The sequence below is a fragment of the Falco punctatus genome (genome assembly GCF_963210335.1).
Source record: "Falco punctatus genome assembly, chromosome: 20".
NCBI classification, from domain to species: Eukaryota; Metazoa; Chordata; class Aves; order Falconiformes; family Falconidae; genus Falco; species Falco punctatus.
In genome coordinates, this window is record NC_137600.1 from 3,047,934 (window position 1) to 3,070,184 (window position 22,251).

Below are 22,251 nucleotides of genomic sequence, written 5' to 3' on the forward strand. Positions count from 1 at the left end.
GGCCCAGCATATCAGAAGTTATCACAAATCAAACCATTAGCAAGAAAATCTTATTCTGCAGCACTCTCTCTTCCTCTCTGATCCTTTGCATTTCTGCTCACATAAATCACAAATGTAGCTGGCAGGCACTGGTTTACATTTGAAAAATTACTGCCATTCCTAAGACATGACGCAGCTGATTGTAACTCAACCACCACATGGTATTTTGACAAAGTAAATACTTCTTTGCAACAAGAATAGTCCTATGTGCCGGTCTCTCCAGCAGGGAAAAATGTAATGGGTTTAAAAGGTACCACCAATAACCATTAGGGGTAATTACCTGTCAGTTTACCAACAAAATCTATTCGAAAAGAAAAAAACACCCCAACAAAATAAAAGATGACAGATTGAAACTCAAAGACTGCTTTTGCCCACTCTAACAGTTTCTTTTGGTAATATGGCTAAGGTATTTTAGGCATAGCAAGCGGCCACACTTCTTTTGGAACCTGATCAAATCCAGCCGTTCCGTGTCAGATAGCCACCCATGCAGCTGCACCACTGAGGTGCAAAATGGGAATCCCTGGCACGGGATGTGAAGAAGCAGGGAAAGAAGCTGCTCAAAAGTTTCTCATCCTTTCCCTCCCAGCGACCCCCCCCCCCCCCCCCCCCCCCCGCCTTTAAAAATGCACCAGATCAAAACACTTTCCACAGAGCATCTGAACAGCTTTGTCTAATTAGCTTCCCTTCAACCCAACATTTTAAGACATTTTCTAAACAAAACATGACTCTGGTTTTACTCAGAGCCTATAAAGATTCCTAAGCTACAAACACTGCATCGATGCTCATATCATTAACATCATTAAAACTCACTGACAAGTGAAGTTTTTGTGGGCTCATAATAATATTTTAAGTTATACATTTAACAATTTGCAGAGATCACAGGTAACAAATACTGTTTAAGTATTCACTTGCTCCATCTAAGCAGGACATCACAATTTGTGGTTTTCAGTGTTCTGCTGCAAGCTCCAAGTTGGTTGTCTGGTTGAAGCATTTTGTGGTATGTGGAGTGAATGGTCCGTTACAGCCTGCAGCTACACAGGATCAGCCACTTCACTCCGCCTGGTCCTCCCCCAGTCCCACCACGCAAGCTCTATGGAGCAGCCACTATTCCACAAATAAGGGTAAATTTACATTTCAAGGGGGAGTCTCGCAGCAGGGCTTCCAGGGTACCAGGGCATCCAGGTGCAAGCCACACCGTCTTCACCAAAACGCAAACTATTCTCTGGACCTCATGTCTCAGAGCTCTTACGACAAAACTTCAGTTAATAATTTCTTATTCTGGAAGACCAGATTTGCAGATTGGCTGAACAATAGGTGTGTACACAGATCAAACTGCATAATCATGAACACTTCACATCCTGTTGGTTCGCAGTCAAAGGTAACATACAAAGCATGTGGACCTCATCCATCACTACAGTCACCTGGAAACCATTCTGGCTGAAAACTCGGCACCATTCACTTCTGGATTGGTTTCGTGCTGGGTTGGTTCCCCGACCTGGCTTACCACACTGCTACTGCCTGCAGGAAGGAATCAGAAAAAAGGGGTCCAGCTGCCTGTTCTGATAGCAACTCTCTCATACTTGGTACGGAAACTGTTAACACGAGTCTTCTCCAGTCCACAAAGGACACTTACAGGCTAAGAACAGATAAGGACTAATGGAAGAACTGCTTTTACAACTGAAGTGTAATACTTAAGTTAATGCAAACCTGTGTCAGTGCCAGCAGAAAAGAATTACATTCTTGACTCCTTATGCTCTAAGTTAACAGTTTTAAACCAAACAGATAATAGAAGTTTAAAATTGTGGGCAGTTATTCAAGTATTCTTCCCTTCAGAGCACGCTCTTTTGACTCAAAAGAGTCTGCATGAAAGGCATTCTGCAAATGATACCTTCTTTGTGAGAAGCACATGAGCAAAAATAGGTTACTTCATGTAGTTTGGCCCCCAAACTGACCAGCTTTCAAGGAAGATGCACCAGAGAGTATTCTTCCTTCCCAAATTAGAGGTGAAGTGTGTTGCAAGGAAGCTCTGTGAGACCCAGAAAATTTAAAGAGGCAAGATGCTGCTCATCAGATGCTCAGCGGTGTTTTTGTCCCTTTACAAGGCTGAAGCTTCCAAAATCCCATCTGTTACTGGGTTGAAAATTCACTGCAAGTGAGAAACTGCAAGCCATTTGTCTCTCACGTACGCTTCCCTAAAAATGCTAGTTTCCAATCTTGCACTCTCTGCTGCCGGCCATTTCAAACTCAGCCCATATGCCATCTGTATTATCTATGGTAAAGGTAGCAGTCTGCTGGTTTAACCAGCTGAGGACAAAACTAGAAGGCTGCAAATCAATTTGAACCCACAATCAACAAATCTGTAGAACATAATCCAGGACATTAACCGTTCTGAACTGAAATGCAAAAATCAGACAAGTGACATTGAATCACACTGTTTCCTTCTCGGAATTTCTTACTGCATCGGTACGATTTACAGTGCTGTGTTCAAAATAAACGCAAGCAGTTCTATCTTAGTTTCCAAAGCACAGGCTAACAGCCACAATGTGTGCCTTCCTTCTGAAAAGAAGTTTTATCTTTACATTTCACAGCTATCAACTTACCCAGGCCACCAGTGAATGGAAGTTGCTACACCTAATGGCCTGTATCATACGAATCAGCGACATTACCCTCATCACAACCACTCTCATAATCGGTACTAATGGGCACCTTGGTTAGCAGGCAGATTCATTGCCCAGCAAACTCACACTTTCAATCCTCACCAGCTTCTTCAAAGTATGCACAAAACCAGTGATGACTGGTACCTGAGCGCAAAGATTAAATGCAGTGCAGGATGCAACCGTAGACAGCAAACCGACAAGTCTACAAACATCGACTGACAACATTATGATCGCATTAATGCCATGTATCAAACACTGTCCAATAAAGCTAGTCACTGCATAAATAATTGTTTCCTGCCTGTGGATTAACCCTGTGGATTTCTGGTTGCAAATTAAACACAAGAGCTGAAGCATTATAGACTCGACGTCAGCTTGGTCCAGGGGTCTGCATACCGGGGAAAGAAGTACCTTTTTCACACAGCTGCCCGAGTACACAGAAGAAAGGGGGTATTTCCTACCAGCACGCTTTTTGATTGGTAGTGTAGGGAAGAGGCAATTTTTCTTCCACCCTGCTTAATCAGAAGCCAGTGCCCTTTCTGGGAAAGGAGCTGTCATAATTGGCAGTTGACTCAAGCCAGCACAAAAAACTCACCCCGGAAGCTAATGAAAAGCTAGAGGAGTGCCTCTGATTCACCCTGCTGCCCAAGGCCACTCTGGAGGTGCAAGAGCCTTGCTCAAAGGTGTGCTTATAAAACACCCCACCATAATCTAGCGTTATATAGTTTACTTGATTGCAATACCAAAAAAAATTTCATTCCTGATGCTCAGAGTAATCTCACCAAGTCATTCACGTGGGCTCCCCTATATAAACAGCCTGGGCTGTTACCTACGGAGAACGAAACAAAGTTCAGGGCACACAATACTCCACACCCTGCCGGTTACCAGAACAGAAAGTAGATAAGGTTGTGCTGCGTAGGGTATCTCTGGAGCCACAGCCCTGCAAGAAGCAGGCTGCCTCTCTGCAAAGCCACCTGGAAATCGAGTCGGGAACTTACTTCAAATTCAGCCTCTATGCAAAACCGTGCAGGATGAGGTTCTTTAAACTCATGGACTGAACTTGAATGAGCAGCCTCATGGGGGCTGGGGCAATTAACACTTTGCAAGCATGAAATGACACGTTTTTCTCACATCGAGAAGTCCACCACGGAACACAAGGGGCACAGAAGATCACTCTTCATTAAAATAAACTATCAGAAGTTTTCTGTGTTATTAGTGGTTTCCTGCCGATTGTTCTCTGCCCAGTTCTCACAAGCAACCTCAAAACCGTGTGGCTTTCAATTTAATCAGACTCTCAAGAACAGGAGAGCTTATCGGTGACACCACTGGTTATGTTCCTCCTAGAGAAAAGTGAGCCAGGTTTAAACAACCTCCCTTTAAGCATAAAGAAGGGGACAGGTCAAAAGGCACAAGGTGTCAGTCAAGCTCACCCAGTGTCAAGATTTCCACCCCCTGCAAAGATGTCGCCCACAGTCTTCAATTTGCTCATTAAACCCTTTTTGTCATCACTTTTCCTACCCACAACTGCTTTTGGGGGGACAAGAGCAGGCATTTTCCCTGCTACGTTAGAGCACTCCTCGCTGTAAAACATGCCGGAGAGGCAAAACTATAAAGGTCGGTCGCCAGGATGGCAGAAAGCCGGAGCTCGCCGGGTGGCTGCCTCCGTCCCCGAGGGTTCGGCGGTGCCTGCCCGCGGCTGCAGCACAAACTGAGCGAAAGGAACGAAGGAGGGAAGTGCCGGGGGGAGAAGCGAGCGCAGAGCGCGCCGGAGCACAGGCACGGCTCCGGCCGGGAGGGGAGCGGGCAGCGGGGGGGCAGCTGGCCGTGCCCCGGGGAGGGAGCGGCGGCTGCCGGGGGGGGACGCGGGGCAGGGGGGTCCGAGCGGCCCGGGCTGGCACTCACCGACCCCGTACTTCTCCCGCTTGGTGGGGATCCAGCGGGCCATGCCGGCGGGCGGCCGCTTCCCCGCGGCGCGGCTGGGCTCAGCGCGGCCGCTCGCCCGCCGCCGCCCCGCCGCGCTGCCGGGGGCCGGGCGCCCCGGGCTGCTCCGCCATGCTCCCAAACTTCCCGGCGGCCGCCCAACTTTCCTGCCTCCCCCGCCGCGCCGAGCGGAGGGCGGGCGGAGGCGTCTCTCCCCGCCCCGCCGGGGATCACCTGCTCCCGGGCCGCCCCGCCCCGGGTCCCGCCGCCGCGGCGAGGTGCTGCGGGGGGCGGCGCTGCTGGGGCGCCCCGAGGCTGCCCGGTGCCGCTGCCTGATGTGCGAGCGCCCGGAGGTGCCCCCGTCGGTACAGATTTCCCACCAGTAATTCATTAATAGCTAAGAAAACAACGGGGTTATTCCAGAAGTACTCCAAGCATCCGGCAAAACGGTCACAGGACGGCACTTTGCGAAAGATGCAATGTTCCTGTTCATAAGGGCGCTTGACGACGCCAAGCTCCACTTCACTTTGTAATCAAGTGTTCCAAACTGGTGATCCAGAGACAAGCTGTGCACGTACCTGGGTCCCGCAAGGCAGGGCTGATGCTCTGACCCGACCCAGGCTGGCTGGCTGCCGTAGTCACGTTGGCTCTGGTGCCAAGGATTTTCTGGGAGAAAGATATTCAGTAACACCTACTATTTACACCCTTAATTAAGCAGCACCATTGCAAATCACACTGGCAGATCCCTTACAAAGCATTAGGTCCAAACTGAGGAGATCCAGGTTCTCATCATCTCTCTGCAGCTGTATAACGATGTAATTGTTACTGGTGCCTGATCTTTCCTGCCGCCTCCCATGAAAGACAACAAGAACTATGATCACTCAGAATATTTTAAAGCCTAACCACCTGTTTAACTGCACTAAAGCATGAAAATCTGGGGAGATGATATTTCTTATTAGTTTACATTAAAGGCCCATGAAAATCTGGGGAGATAGTATTTATTAGTTTACATTAAAGGCCAGAAGTGCTAGGTGTAGCTCTGTTGCTCAGCTGTTGTGGTGCCCTGGGCAGATCACGTCTCTCCGATTCCCAGCCTACATCCCTCTTGCATGTTCAGAACAGCTTTCCATACTATAGACTCTCCGACCTGTCTTTCAAGTAAGTTTAATTTGCCTTGATCTTCACTGGTACCTCTAAGTGGCAGAGTAACATAAATAAGAATTAATGATTGATAATTTGCTCTAACAATTAAGTTTGTTCTTTGAGGGCAGAATTTTAAATGTAAGGACCCTCGGTATCACCATCAGCCACAGTGTCATAGCACAATATATGGTTTTTTTACCAGTATGTGGTGATCCGTCATCTGTCAAGAATGTGTGGCCCATAAATTTGTTACAGACAGTTCATTACTCATCTAGCTGTGAAGAGAGTAATGCTACACCCAGCTTCCACCAGACAGCCAAACCCTTCTGTAAAACGATGTTTTGATCTTCTCCCAAGGGCTGCTCATGGCATGACTGAGATGCTCCCAACTCTATTCAGATGTATACATCTGAACCACTGAACACGTGAACACGGCACCTCTGAGGTTAAATGTGGACACGGGCTCTTTCAATACTTAAATGGCACCTGAAGCTTCAACACAGAGTATGTCAACATGTAGGGCAAGCTGTAGGAAAAAAAAAAAAAAAGTATTTGCAAGCTGGAACTGGTTAACCGATTTGTTATTTATAAAACACTGATTCAACCCAGCCAACCATGATCAGATGTTGTACTGGCACATATGTGAAGTCATTGTTCTTATGCACAAAATCTTACAGTTCCTCTAGCTAAAGATTCAGTAGTGCCACTAAACGTAGCCCTTGTAGTGTTTTTGTAGAGAGTACAGGGTGGTGTCCAGAGCCAGTCCCCTCACCACAGGCTGGGGGCACCCAAGCTTGTACAAAGAGCAAATATTTAGATATTTTGCTGGAAGACTCACCTGCAATTTTTTTATGGAAGCCTAATATTGTGAAGTGCTTTGAGACCTTAACAAAAAAAAGCAACGTAACTAGGCTATCAAGACAATTAAACAGGTTGTTCTAGGCTCTGATCTCGGACTGCCTGGACTTCAAAATACTCCTTGCTGCAAATGGAATGTGGCTTTTCCGTGGCCCTTTTGCAGTATATGGCAGAACAAACCATGCAGAGGAGACTGCTTTATTTACACCAGCCGCATTCCCTTCTGTCCAGGGAACGCTCCATCCACACCTGGAGAGCTGCTTTAGCAATGCCTGAAGTGTCAGTCTTGCAAAAGTTCCAGTGGTTCGAGCTAAACATTCCTTGCTGCAATTCAGTGTGCATTTAACTATCCAAAGTTAGTTAAAATGACCCTCCTCAGAAAAACATGTTTCTTTTCTGGTAAAGATGGTTTTCTTTCCATTTTACTTATGCTTAGTCACAGCTTTCTCTAGCATCATCCCAAATAAAGAAGATAAATAGCTTGAGGAGTAGTATCTTGTGAATGACAAGAGAAGGACTGTGGAACATGCTTAGATCTGAGGCCAGATTATTTAAAGAAGAAAAATATTCATGATGACACTGAAACGAGTTTTTGAAAGACCACTTGTATTCCAGCTGCTGAGGCCTTTGGCTAGAGGTTCTCTAATCAAGAGTCTGACTGACAGCCTAGAACCTTGATTTTACTTTAAGATTCTTGATTTTGTAGTTAAGCTGGCTGAGCCGTGCCAGCATTTTCCAACGCAGGTAAAGCAAATTCTTGGCAGCAAATGAAAAACAAAGCAAAGCATGAAAGATAGACAAGTAGTAACTAGAGTAGTTGGTTTTATTACCGAAGTAGGGAAGGTTGGTGAATGTTTCATTAAATATAATGACTTGTAAATGTCAGGGGCACACAAAGGAAGCAATCTCAGCTATCATTGAAAGTAGGCTTTATTTCAGAAAGCCTTTTATTTCATTTTTTTAATATCACCAAATGCCCCTTTCCCTTCTTTCTTTCTTTTAACACTCAAGTAGCAGGGCCATTAATGGTAAACGCCCTGAACCCTGTTCTTCTCTGCCTCAAACAGGAGCAGGATAGATAGTTAAAATCTAATTGAGGCTACATTAGAGATTAACTCGGTTTACATAAATACCGTATCAAAATCACAACACTGAGGTCACATTACAGATCTGAACTGGAGAGAATTTGAGTGACTACAGTTCGTTCACATTTTTAGTGCACTAAGAAAGTTGTATTACTCCTGGGTCTTTTACTTCATGGTTGAAGGAACAGCATATTTGCAAATTAGACTGCTGAAGTAAAACCTTTATCTAAATTTAGCATTTCAGAATGTGAAGATAACAGTCGTTAGAAAGAAGCCCGTGTCTTAGAAACATTTCCGAAGTACTATGGAACAGCAATTTTTTTTGTGTGTGTGTGCCATAAGCGAAGCTTAAGAAATGTAATTCCATTGCCCTCCTGTGTTCCAAAGGAGAACTACAAGAGCTAAAAAATGCACCGACCTTCACGGAATGAGTGGAAAAGGGAGGAAAGGCAGGTTTTTCCTGGGCTAACGCTTAAGAACTCTTCTAGTCACCAGCCTGGATCCTATCTAGCTAGGTTCTGTGCAGACACAAACAAAAAAGATGGCACTTGAATCAACTTTACATTCATAGCGAGAGAAAAGACGTGGAAACAGGGTGGAGGAAAACATAAAATAATAAAAACCATGCTGTTCAGCAAAATACTAAGTGGTTTTACACACCAGCTAAAACACTATACTACTACTAGTACTACTACTACAAGTGAAGTCATTTGTTAATTAATAATTCAACCCCTCCAGCTGATGAATGACCAGGTCCGGTTAAGAACTGGGCTCTTATTTTCCAATCACTAGCAGAAACCATAAATAAAAAGCAGCACACTAAGCTAGATAAGCCTTTAAATATGCAAATACACACACCACAAATAAGAGAAAAGCAGTGGGTTTATCCATCTGCCTGTACATGTTTTATCATGGAACAATATTTAACATATTATCTGAAAATCTCGTAGCCCAAATATATTATAGCTTAATATTTCACTGCACATTTTGCTACCCAAATAAGGCAAATGCTTGTATAATAATGTTAGTTTTGTTACTTAGTTTGCATTACCCTTTTTTTAGTTCATTTTGTCATTCTGTTACAGTAACAGGGGTACTTCTAAACATTTTTTTCAACAAAACCACTACTTAGCTGCCATCGATTTCACGGGCACTCTTTTTTTCCCCTGGATATCCTAGACCAGCACAGCTGCAAGAGAGGGCAAAGGTTCATTAACTAAACTGAGGTTTACAGCTACTACAACCCACCTTTCGACTATCACATGGGGCTAAGGTATGACAAACTTGTACAGAAGTACTTTCTCCTGTTTACAGCTACGGAGTAAGCAAAGGGCTGTGTAACCATCTCTCTCTCCTGCAGTTACATTTCAGTACATTTCATCTTCCTGCAGTGATGGAAGGGAACAATTTCTTCACTGGAAGAAATACATAGCAGCTCTGCGCACACCTCATTGACCTAAGGTCTAACATGAACTGGTGTTCACTGTTTCCTTGTTCTATTTATATACAGTATAAATTGCTTCTTAAGCAGAGCATATAGTAGTTCTCTGAATAGAACAGAGTAGCAAATTCCCCAGGAGACTAACTGCATATGATAACACAACATTATCCTCCACGATATTCTAGGCTGACAAAGCAGCAGAACTGTGGGTAAACAATGTTTCTGAGATGACAAAGCGATGGAAAAGATGCTAGGTAAAATTTGCTTTTGTGTAAAACCACCAAAAGCGATTATATGATTTGGACAGATTTCCTGTCCAAAACTAATGTATGTCTTGGGGGAAGATCTGTAAAGGTATTTAGATCTGTAAAAGTTATTTAGATGCTTAATGATGCTGAAAGGTGCCTAGTAGGAATTTAGAAGTATCTCAAAAGCTAATTCCTGTTGAAACGAATCTAGGAACATTAAGTTCCTCAGAAAGCCATTCAGGCTTAGATTTTCTAGTGTATGTCTTCAGTTAATAAAGACCTGACATTGCGTGTCACCAGCGCTGTGCCACACAGGCTTATCAGCTCAAGTCCAGAAGCTGCACAGATACTCTCTTCACATTGCTTACTCAGCTGGGTTCACCCACGTTCCAAATCTCCTGGTTTTAATGACCTCAGGATCAGCATTCAAATAATAAGCAGGGACAGATTTCTCGGAGAGGTCGCGAGGACTTCACTTCCCCTTAGGAGCAGCAACTGGCATGACCAGTATCCCCAGCGTGGGACATGGCTGCAGGCACAATGCTGTGTAGCTCCCCTGGCTTCCCTCCAGCTCAGCCCTGCGTTTCTTCAGCCCTAATGGGGCAGAGCTGTTGATTCCAACACAATCTTGCAACTGTAGATTTGGGGCAACATGGTGCTCGGTAGGGTAATAGTTTGTTAGACAGATTTATCACTTTTTCTCAATAGAAATTGTAGATGAAATGTAATCAGCACTGTTTCATGATTTTGTGCAAATATTTCCAAAGCCATCTGACTACTGAAACCTGAGTCCTTTTCAATTAAACAGGAATGGGGACCGAAACAACCCTTAGGCAGCTTTGAAAATTTCTGCCTTGATGTATCCTCAAGTCAGAGGAGCAGGTTCTGAGTAATCAGTTAGTTGGCGTTTCTGTTTTAATAGCTCTGTATTTTTATGTCTGAGTTTATTAAAAATTGAAAGCTTAGCTTCTCTACCCCTCCTCCATCTGTTTCTTTTTAAGGAAAGACAGAAGAATCTTCCCATCTAGTCTGCATTTTATCCAGATGGTGATCTCTCCCTTTGTTGAGGCATGAATTCTAAATTCTATCCATACAAATCAAAGCATCAATCACACAAAAAAACCTTTTGCATTAGTTGCAAAGCTCAGTAGGGTATTTTCTGCATTAGAAAATGCAAGGTGTAACACCACATCGGCAACACAAGAGTATGTTCAGTGTTGCAATTGCCAACATGATATGCATGCCTTCATTTACTTATCTGCATCAACTCAACGTGAGAAGGCCAACAGTACATACAGGAGTAAGGTATTCAGTCCCAAATCCGATGTTCCTGAAATGAAACACGATGGGAAATGATACCTCAAGTGGTAGAGCATTCACAGATCTCACTTGTAAAATTGCTTTTAACTATCTTCATCATCTGTAATTCACTTGAGTCCATTTATTGCTGCTACACGCACTGAGAAAGCCTCACAGGCCAGCAGCAAATTCAGCTCTTCAGCTCATGAATGAATTACCCCTGGAAGCCAGACTTTATTACGTATTAGTAACTCATTCAGTAGTCATGATCCTCATTGGATGTAAATCAGCACAGCCCCATTGAAAGAAATGTATTTGCTTGTTTTTCACATTTCACGCACCAAATGTTGGTCTCAGTAATGTCAAAAAGGGTTGTGACATTAATTTCAGTTGGAGACCATCTGATTGATACATTTGAAGTCATGATGCCAAGATCCTTCCCAACAGCTGGATATTAAATTGTTTTATCTAGCTTTTGAGCTTCTTTTTAAAAGTTCAGCAGAAGGCATAGGCAGCAGTTACCTTACAATTCCCTTTGTCTGAAAGACTACTGTACGTTTGATGAAAGGTTTTGCAAGTCAAAGGCCTTGGGTAAAATCTCATATTCAAAATTGCTGGACTGGAATTTGTGACTGTTTCTAGGGAATAAAAGAATGAAAAAGATTGACAGAAACAGACCTTTAGTACCTCAAGCTTGTATTACAAAATCTGTGAAGTAAGATAAAGATCTCTGCCACCTTGTCCTGTCAACAACTGATCTGATGAGGTATGAGTTACCCAAATGAACTTCCACAAGAAATGACCGTTATCAACTTATCGTTAGATCATTAGAGAAGGAAATCTCTCTGTCTGAGTCTTGTATCTAGTTAAACTCTGAGTCATTTAAAACTGCCTTAGTTACTGACTTGAGCTTCACAAATTAAGAACGATGAAAAGCAAGCAGCAAGTAACTCTTCAAAAATACTGAAGTTATTTCCTTTCCATTCTTCACTGTAAAATCAGCCTAAAGAACCGGCCCAGGAAAATAGAGAAAATGGCTTTAAAGGAACTGATTTCACTGTTTTTTAAAAGGACACTCAAACTCCTAGAGGAAGAACAGTTGAGGCAGCACTGCTGTTGGAAACTATATTCCACGGCTAACTGCTGTGAAGGGAAAAGCAAAAATCTCTCCCCCCCCCCACCCCACCCCCTAACCTTTGTGTTAAAGAAATGTTCAGAGCCTGGGACATAACCTAGGGATTCCAAATTCCCACACTATTTTTATAATTGTATTTTATTCTTTTGCTATTTTATTAAAGAACATTGGATGCTGGAGGAAGAACTCTTCTTTATAAATTCAAGAAAGATCACTTTCACAACTGGGGGGGGGTTGATTAAACTCCTCTCTCTCAAACTGATATTTGTCTATGAAACAGCCATAATATTGATGACTTTTCTTTCACCTAGTTGTTGATTTTCTACAGAACTAAATGGTCAAAGGGTTATATTTTTGGCCCCTTGTTCCTAACAATATTTTTAAAAGCATATTCACACACTTTCTAATATTGTTTTCCATGTAAGCAATTGCATATAGCAGCTCCGTGAATGGTCTGGAACTGTGAAAAGGAAGTATAGAATTCTGCTGGATTTGGAACAGCAAAAAAGTGTCCCCAGGGCAATATCTGTTCTATGACACCATTCACACCATGAATATGCCTGGGCCCCTTGTGCTATCTGACTGAATAATTATTGTGGAGATAAACGTTTTATAGAAAAGTATTGCTGATAAAATACTTAATTTCAGTGCTAAGGTACTGTGGGGTTTATTATGTTATATTGTGCCCATTTACTATGGAAAATTAAACTAGTTCTATAATCAGTGAGATACAACAGAGCTCAGTTAATTTCCTGATAGAAGAATAAGCTTTGTTGTTGCTGCTATTGTGGCATTCTTCAACTACCCGTAAGAGACATTTCATTGCAAAAGACTAAAGGACAAAGGAAAAGATTACTGAATACATAATTACTCTATATTTACAACACATGGAACAGCAAGGAAAGCTGTGATGAAAGTTTGTTTTAGCATTAAAAGCAGATAGAAAGGTGTTTTGCCAACACTTGAGGAGCTGAGATACAAAGTCAATGTTAATGCTCAGACTAACAAGATGAAGATTTCAGCAAAATTCTATGTGTAACAGCATGACCTGCAGGTAGTCTTAATCAAAGAAGGATAAGTTTTGCTCTAGTCAGTTATTTAGCATCTTAGAAACTCTACTTATTTACACCAGTATGAATCCAGGTTGGGTTTTCCGTCTCTTTCTTATCCCTGCTTCTCTGCTATCATATTGGCCAGAACCCTCAACTGGAGCCACTATGGCACAACTGCAACAAAAAAAAGAAGTACCAAGAGACTTGCAAACTCAGAATTTATATTTTACTTTTGTGCCAGTAATCATGCTTCTCCCTCCTTTTCGAGATCATGTGAAAGATTAGAAGGAGGAAGTGCTGGCAGGCATTTTCATTAAGAATTATTGGCTAATTCCAAAGTGCCTATTAGTAGAAGTCCTCTTGCAATGCTGTGGTATCTATCCATCACAGCTGTATCATGAATATCGACTATTTTATATTTAATGTATCTCTTACATCTTTAATGTCTGCAGAGCTTGTTCCCGAAAGTGTCCTCAGCAGGGGGTAGTGTGGTCAGATTTAATCAAAATTCCCAGGGCTGGAAATGAGGTTCCAATAATTCTTAGGAGTTGTCTTCAGCAGACTGCAATCAATAATTCCTTTTTTAAAAGCAGTATTCTTTTTTCTTCCTTTGCTCCTAGGAAGTCTATATGAAAAGTATTACCACAAAATCAAGCCCCTGATTTTGGCAGTCAGGATACCAGAAAGCTAAACACACCTATTTAGGTTGGAAGCCTGTTACATGCAAGAGTAGACTAGTTGTTTCCTAAGAAGTTCAATACATTTCATAAAAACCAGTAATTATTTTGCCTTGGTTCAGAGATTGCTTCCTTACAAAACAAGTCACAGGCACTCAGTTGGTGATGGGAAAATACAGACACTCAGATGGACAGAGAGCAGCAACAGTGGAAGAATCTGACTGATCTCACAGGTCTGATGCCTGCCTGTCTCTACTGTCATATGTAATAAATTCTTAAATAAATTCAAGATCTTATAACTGATGAGCTCAAGCTAATACTAAATGCTACAGATTCTAGACCTAATCACAAACAATAAAGCCACCCAAGAAGTCACCCAGTGTAATACCCAGATTGGTATTTTGTGGTTCAGACTAATCTCCACTTAGTGTGGACCTATAAAAATGTGGATGTGCTTTATTTTGTTGCCAACAATTCATCGTTATGTGCAAATATATTCAGAAGTACTCACCTACAACTTAAGGGTTCTGGATATAGCATATTCTTTGCACCCTCATTAAAGACAAACTCCCTGTATTTACTTGCAGGGCTTGATTTATTTCCATAAGCAGCTTAGAGAATTTTATAGGAAATAATGTGAACAGCGCAAAGTTTCATTAAGTGATGCGTACTTTAGAATAAAAAAGTAAAGACTGTATGCTTCTTATGACTCACTTTAATTTGCATAGGAATAAATGAGCACATGAATGATACATTCATAGCCCTAAGAATTTCTCCATTCATCTAATCCTGACTCATATTTTATGAGTTTTATCTTCCTAAATTTTTTCTTCAACTTCTTACTCCCCTTTTCTCCCATTGAAAAACAGGAAAGATATATTCTCAATATGAAGAACCAAAATTGAGAAACACCATCAACACAATAATCACTTTTTCTAGGGTACTGCCTGATGCATGCAGTACTGCAGATAAGACTGTCTTCAGAGCTTTAAATGTCCTCTGTAAGTCAATTCTCTCCGGCTTGAAATAGGCTTTAATTTTTAAAAGAAATTTATTGTAATGGTTCGTTCGAGTTTTGATTCTCCAGAGGCAGAATGCTTTCTCCTCCTCAGAACCCCTCCTCTAGAAATAAAAGTCTAGATGACATTCAAAGTTTTGCATTTCTCTTGCATATGCAGACCTTCAAGACAGTACGCTGGTTCTGTGCAGTGCATCAGTCGAGCGATATGATATACCGAATGCAGAGCCTTTTTTCTTTTATAAAGGGGACCAAAAAAAGAGAAAAAAGGAAGCAAGGTAGGCTTGGTTCTCACTGCTTGTAGGAATGGGGTGGAACAGGCAAAATAAGGAACACCTATGAGCAGTATAGTTTAGGGGTTTGAAGATGTCTGGCACTAACCCTTAAGATTTCTCTTAATTTAGCCCCTGCTTCTCACGGCTGTTCTGTACTGCCTTCCTCCTCTCCCTTTCCCACACAAACCTCACAAAAGGGGTTCAGAGCTTGAACACAGACTTTCTGCCAGTAATGTTGACAGATACCATCTTTGTTGCCTTGATGCTTCTACTGCGTGAGGTTAGATAGTTTCAGCCCTCCAGAAAAGCAAAAATTTTACAACTGTACTGGGAAGGAAAAATCAGTGCTATGGGGAAATGGAGATTAGCACTGAGGGCTGTGGAGACCCTAAATCCCCAAGAGCGAGATTTAATGACAAATATATCGAAGTTTAAGAAAAGACTCACTAAATACCCAAATCAAAGGCAAGCACTGGGATGTAGGGAGGAGGATGATATTATAAATGTTTTTTTTTAAAAAGGTCTAAGCCTATAGCCCTCATGTGGGAGTGGATTCTCCATAAAAAGAGATCTGCAAATGCTTTCTCTCAGGAGAAGTCCTCAAGGTTACTGCAGCCCCGCCTGCGAGCAGATGCTATTGCAGGTGTTAAGCGCTAGATGCCACTAAGAGATCACCATGGAACACCACGGTGCTGGCCCAGAGCCCCCAGAGCGGCCCAGCCGCTGGTACCCCAGAACGCTCCTCACTGCAGGACAGTAACAGCCCTGGCCCATTTTTATGGTAAGGCTACAGCACAGTTTACGATATTAGGGACCAATGGGCTTGTTCCTTGGCAGCAACAAAAGCAAAGCCAGTGAAACCAGCTCCACATATATCCCAGAAGAAGGAGCAATTTGCACTGAAGAGTTAACTTTGCAGAAACTGAAATACCATATGCTATTTCCTATTAAAGTCCTTGCCTGCCTAAATATTTCTGCAGCAAACATCAACAGCAAACAAGAAGAAATTTAATGTTTCTACATTAAAATCTACCTCCTCCAGAACAGAGACATGAGATAAAATTGTCGTTTAGTTATGCTTTCAGTATTTGCAGTGTAAGAACAAAAATGCATTTGCAGACTCACGCTCTATAAGGATTCTCTATAGATGTGCACTACACACAAGTCAACTACAACTCAAAACATCTTCACTTCTCAAAGCCGTAAGTGGCAGTCCAAAATTTTAAACGTGGTTAAGTGGTCACTGGATTTTTAAAATCCACACTGAAGACAAACTTCACAGCAATGTAACAAATAGCAGGCTTCCCTCTGTATACTATGCCAACCCCATTTTATTTTGAAGATGTCCTATATATTTTTTCTTAGTAAAACTTCATCTTCTGAGTAACTGTGAGAGCCCATTAGAATGAGGATTTACTGAGACAAGATATTGCCAACTGGCTGAGTAGTAACTCACTACAGTGGATCACTCCACAGGTCCTACAGGCACTGTCTTGCATGCAATAGTATTTTGCTCTATGGAAGACAGTGGCTCTGCCACTTTGCTATGCACAGAAGTTGTCACCAGGTGACAAGCCGTCACTTGTTCCTGTAGGGAAACAGCTATTGCTGCACTCAGATCCATGCCCTCAGCACACAGCAGGCACGCACCACCAGTACCGCTCATAACCCCCCCTCTAGCCAGGCCAAGCATCACGTCTTCACTCCTCTATGCAGCCAGGAAAGACAGGGTCCATCCCTGCCATAGCAGAACGTAGCTCGCTCCCAAGGAGAACCTGATAAGGCATTCTATTTCTGTTGCTCCGGAGCGAGCCTGCAGTGACGTCAGATCGCTGTTGCCAGGCTTTTAGAAACATATGCACCGCCTGTAGCAAAGCAGAACCAACCGACCAACCACAAGAAAAATAAAATTACTCGCTGGCAACTGGTAACTCTCTGTAGCAGGTAAGAAAAAGCTTCCCTCAGTCTTCCCATTCGCCTGGATTTTAATTAGTGAGTTTAGTACAGACATCGAAGAGGAACAGATTGTCAATACTCTGCCCAAGTAATTCAGCCCAAATACTACTTAACTCTAACACAGCAGTCTAAAAACATTAACTAATTTGTACATCAAAACTTCACTGCAAGAAAGGCAGGAAGACTTGATTATATTATTGCTTTACTGACATCAAAGACTAATCAGAGTAAGACAAAGTGCTTCATCCAACACCAGCTTTCAGGGTGGAGGATTAAGCACCGTGGGATTCCAGAATCAGGTGCACGTTCTTTTATAAGCCTGTGCAGTTAACAGAAATGGAGAGATGACAGCCTTTAGCCTGGAACATTAATTCAATCTTGAGATACAAATTAGAGACACGCTTATACCACTTAAGAAATGGAAAAAAAAAAAACCACAAAGCCACACAAAAGGGATGGATCCTTTTGTCATAAGAGAAAATATGTGTATTTCTTACGTGTGCCTATGTACAATCTGCAATTACTAGTCCAAAGTCTGCATTAGAAAGCAAAGGAGAACGCTGGATCTGAGCTGCTGTAATTCAGCACCAGTCTGCTGCCTTCAATGACATGCTGACACTGCTCAGGCCTTTGAACATTTCTCACATCTTAAGATATAAATCCATCAATTAAGGGACGAGCTCTGACTCTTTTCAGTTTGGTGATTCAGCTCTCTTTGGCTTCAGTGAGTGCCAGATGGGATGACTGATTCATAGGTAGTAGTTCAGTGTATTGTTTTATGGGAGGGAAGGCAGAGCAGCCTTGATCTGCAATTTTATGAAGCCATCCCCAGCCCCACGAACATGGAAATGTTTATTTCAGCACTGCAGGGAACAGACTGATCTCCTGGTGAGGCGCATGACCATCTTGCCTGAGCTAAGGGACTCTGCATTCTCTCTTGTAAGATAGAAGAGGAGAATTCATAGAGCCTTATCTATAACTTGGCTGCTTCCAGTTTTCACTCACTTAAGAACTGCCGGTTAGATGTATGTGCAAATATTAATTAGAATAAACACTGTAGGGAACAATTCTCCACTGGGCTAGTCCCCATTCTGACAGGGATCTCCTGCAAAAGACTCAAAGCTATCTAGTAACAGAGGTTTAATTTCTTATACAAGAATTCCAGCCTTATTAACAGGACTGCTGTAGTAGTACAGTATCATTAGCCAGTATAAAATCTTCTACATTTTGTTCAAGATAAATCAAGGGCTAAAAAAAGGCCCAACTCTTGATAATACAGTGCAAGAGATGGTGCAATTCAGTAGAGCTCTACCAATGGCAAGGGAACAGCAAGAGTTTATATCACCCGAGCTCTAAACCCCAGGCATTATTCCCTTCTCATAACACAGCAGAAGGAATGCAGGACAAACCTGAATCACCTTGAGTGGTACAGAAAAAAAATAATATACCAGCACAGTGAGTCCTGGCAGATACAGTCCACTTGAGAATCAAGAAGAGTATACATCTAAAAACGTTCCATCTCCCTATTTACGTCAGTTCTGGCAAGCTTGCTTCTCTAAGATTACATAAGATTAATGCATTCATATGATGTATTGTCTCACCCATCGTTGCTTTAAGGCTGCTACAATTTCATACTAATATACTTTCTCCTTTCCTTTTTTTTTTTTTTTTTTTTTTATTCTGTCACCAGCAGAACTAGCATTTCAAAGGCCAACAGAATAAGGTGCTTTCCAGCTCTTTCCCTGCATGCAAAATGCAGCCCAGCAACCTCACGTTGGCTTTCAGGCACACACACACACACACACACTCACCCCTCCTTCACATTTCTGCTGAGAAACCTGCTGAGTATCTGACTTGTGAGGAAGAGGATGTGATCACAAACAAAAGCATTTGGTACTTTTTTGGTCTAAACTGTGCTGTAGGATCTACATCTGGTATATTAACTGCTGAATCATTGTTTCTATCATTTCAGTCAACAAATTTAAGCTCAGGATGTGGCTAAATCAGTTATTAATAGCTAAGTTGCAATAATTTTTAAGGCTTTGGAAGAATATGTGCTGTAAATGCTAACGTCAAGCCTTCATATTTCTATGTATATGTATAATAAAATGATTATTTTAGTTGTGACCCCACCTGCTGCAGATCACTGCATTCCCTGGAAAAGATCAGTTGGAAGTTGCCTGTGCCCATCAGGCAGGGCTGCTTTCTTCTGTGGACTGGCGCTTGGTGGCACTGGAGTTCACTTCAGTGGAAGAAACGATACAGATGAATCAGCAGCATTTCACTGTTCCTACAGTTGATGCACAGTGTCATCTAAAACGGTTTGCTCTGTAACATCGCTCAATGAGCTTTGAAGTCTGGCTCTGCACTTTCTCTGAAAATATATGTGCTGTATAATTCTCAGTGAAATGCTATCCCCTTCCAGTTTTCTGCAACCTTCTCTGAAGTCACATCAGAGGACACTGAGTAACTTACCTCATTTCCAGTGCCAAAAGTACAGTGAACACTTCACAGACAAGGAGAAATTATGTCTGCCATGTTATACTTACAGAGGCTGATCTTGCAATCAGTCCTTAGCATTACCAGGAAGCCTGATCAGTTTTATCTGGATTCCACATATCCTGCAGGCTCCCACGCATACAGATTGATGCTGTGAGCTCATGTGTAAGAATGCGCAAGTTGTTATTAAACCGATATCCTAAATTACAGTTTTGTTTTGGTTAAATATTACTTTTGGATTTAGGTTAACAAAATATCTGCCACTGCTTCAGTTTCTGAAAGGAAAGATCAAGTCTTAGATGCATATTATGATCAAAACCTCAATTAAAAAAAGACGAGATTTGACCATGAAACAGCAAGTACGTTTGGTGACATTGTAACTCCTCTTATAGCAGCACTTTGTGTCGGAGTAGTAATAAATTACAAGGTAGGTTAAGAAAGTGTCATCTTACAAAAAGATTACTGCAAACACTGCCTACCAAGCTCATAATACAGAAATTCAGCACATTTAAATACACTTCTGTTACAGATGGATGTTGTTATACAGAGAACAAGCACCCAGGAGCCTATGGAAAGCTTTGTATAACTAAACCAACACAGCTCAATGACTGCCCAACACAATATATCTAGCGCTGCAGTTGTGAAGGCTGAGTATATGATTTCAAAATCACTTCTGCCTTTTAATCCTCTAAAACCTGCTTCTCAGAACCTTTAAAAGCCAGCGTCTTTTATGGCTACATGTAAAATGAGTTTAAGGGACTGTTAAAAATCTCGAGGAAATTAAACAGCCTAATAGTCTCCTCCTAAGTGCCAAAGTGATTCAGCAACATTCAGCAACTGCTGCAGAAAACGTTTGATGAGTATGTGAAGTTACAAGCAGGGTAACGTGCTATGGAGTGCTGAAATCTCCGGGTAGCTCCTTTTTATCTAGAACAGAAACTTTTAACTCACTAAAGCACAGCATCAGTGGAAAAGTTTTTTTGGACTAAGTCATGGATGGCTAAGCTGGGGATATGTACTGTACAAAGTTTCCCATCCTTCAGGGGCTAATTGTGGGTTTTGGCTCAACAGCCGTACTAGCACTATGTCTGAATATGATCGGGATCACCAATTATCATTAAATGAGGAGGGTTAACGAGACAGACAGTCAGAGCCCCATTTAAACCTCACTGCAGCAGAGACTGCAGCAAGTGGATTGGACACACCCTGTTAAAGATGCAGTACATCATTTCTGCCCTTCAGGCTTACTTCATCCCCTTTGCTGCAATGCTGTCGACAAACACAAAGCTTAACTCTTTTTAGAGCAAACTGCCTCCAAAAAGCTGGCACCCAATTGCGCAATATTTAAGCTAGAAACTTCAGATATAAGTGACCTGTACTCACTACAGACACCCTTTCCTCAAAACGAGTTTCAATACGTACGTGTGTGTACATGTGTAAATTGGTGGTTGCTTTTTTTTTTTTTTCATATCAGAAGTACTTGCTGCAGAGAACGGGGTTTGCAAATGCCTGCCTGAGAATCTTAATTCCTGCACCTTCATTGCAAAGATCCAATACAAGGCAAGCATGACAGTGCAATTTCCCCAAGTTATGGTTATATGGTAAACCGAGGCACAGGTTTCACACCAGTTCTCTTACACGGGCTTTGATTAAACTTCTGACCAAAAAAAAATCAGTGATTTGTAAATCCAGGTCAACTTCAGTGAACAGTTTCAGCCAGAAGAATGAAGGAAAAGTGGACTTGCTGAAGGTAAAGCAGAGAAATATTTTCTAAAGCAATGCCTTTGACTTTAATTTCACAATGGACCTGGATTTCATTCCAAGATAAAATTTCGGTCTGTGTCAGATTACTAAACACATCAATCTATTACACACAAATATTTATCTTGGACTGCTTTTCCTCCTTGCCATTGAATAAAGCTACTGTGCAAGGATCTGAGGAAACCTGGACAAAATGTGTTGTAGTTCGCCTAATCTAGGTTGTCTGTCACTGGCTTGCAAGAGAGCTGCTGTAGACAATAAATTAGAGCAGTCCCAGAGGTCAGACCTATTTGAATTTGGGAAGAGCCAAACCAGCATTATCCTTACTCCGCTGTGAAGGGCAGCCCAGATTCTGAGCCTGAGAGCACGTGTTGAGAAACCTATGGGACTTTATTAATGACTATGCAGTATGGACAAGCGGGATGCACTGCAGAATCATATGGCTTGCTGTTCTGTTTCAGAGCCTAGATTTCTGCCTTCCTCCCATCCCTCGTGTTAACAGCCTAATTGCCTGAGGCTGCAAGAAAGAAAAGGAAATCAAGGCAAAATGTTAAGTGTGGAGGAAAGCAGTGAAACATTCCTTTCAGAAAGTGTCCAGTTACAGAGGAAACAAGAAAAACAAATACCCTGTGAAAACACAAACAAGAGTGCCATTGAGCCCTATGCATAAGCCAGGCACACGTACCTAATGGAAAAAACTATGTTCTTTTGTATTCACATCGATGCCTACAGCTCCCATTAACAGAAATAAAAATCTGTCAGTAGCTTTTCAGTGCTCTTGCTTGTCTGTAGCAGCTCCAAGGGTAGTATCTACCGTGTCACTGCTGACAGCTGAAGCGCTGAATCCTTCCCCGTTCAGTCAGAATGAAAATAAAGTTCAGTGGTTTCAGTTAGGCAGGTAGGTCTCATTCTCCTTTTGCACTCAAGTAATTTAGCAATGATTCAGTCAAGCCAGTGTCATCAGTGGAAGGTATAAGGACATATATGTGAGAGTGAGAGAGATTCAATACAGACTGTGTCATGTAAGACTGCTGTACAATTTTTATACCTATATTTTAGAGATACCTTTTCCAATAACTGTGCCAATGAAAGCAAACCCTTGCCTACTAATATAGGCTACTGGCTATAGGATTTGCTGCTGGAATACTAGGGAGACAAAATACCAGAGGGTTCCTTGAGCACTCAAGCACT

At 42.1% G+C, this 22,251-nt stretch overlaps 1 protein-coding gene across 1 annotated transcript in view; it reads right to left on the minus strand.

Moving 5' to 3' along the window:
* DOCK5 (dedicator of cytokinesis 5) overlaps nucleotides 1-20,734 on the minus strand; it is a 101,724-nt gene extending 80,990 nt beyond the window's left edge. Inside the window, exon 1 of the mRNA XM_080370323.1 lies at nucleotides 4,596-20,734. Within this exon, the coding sequence (XP_080226449.1) occupies nucleotides 4,596-5,004 (409 nt within the window). The 5' untranslated portion in view covers nucleotides 5,005-20,734. The remainder of the gene's footprint in view (nucleotides 1-4,595) is intronic.
* Between the last annotated feature and the right edge of the window lie 1,517 nt (nucleotides 20,735-22,251).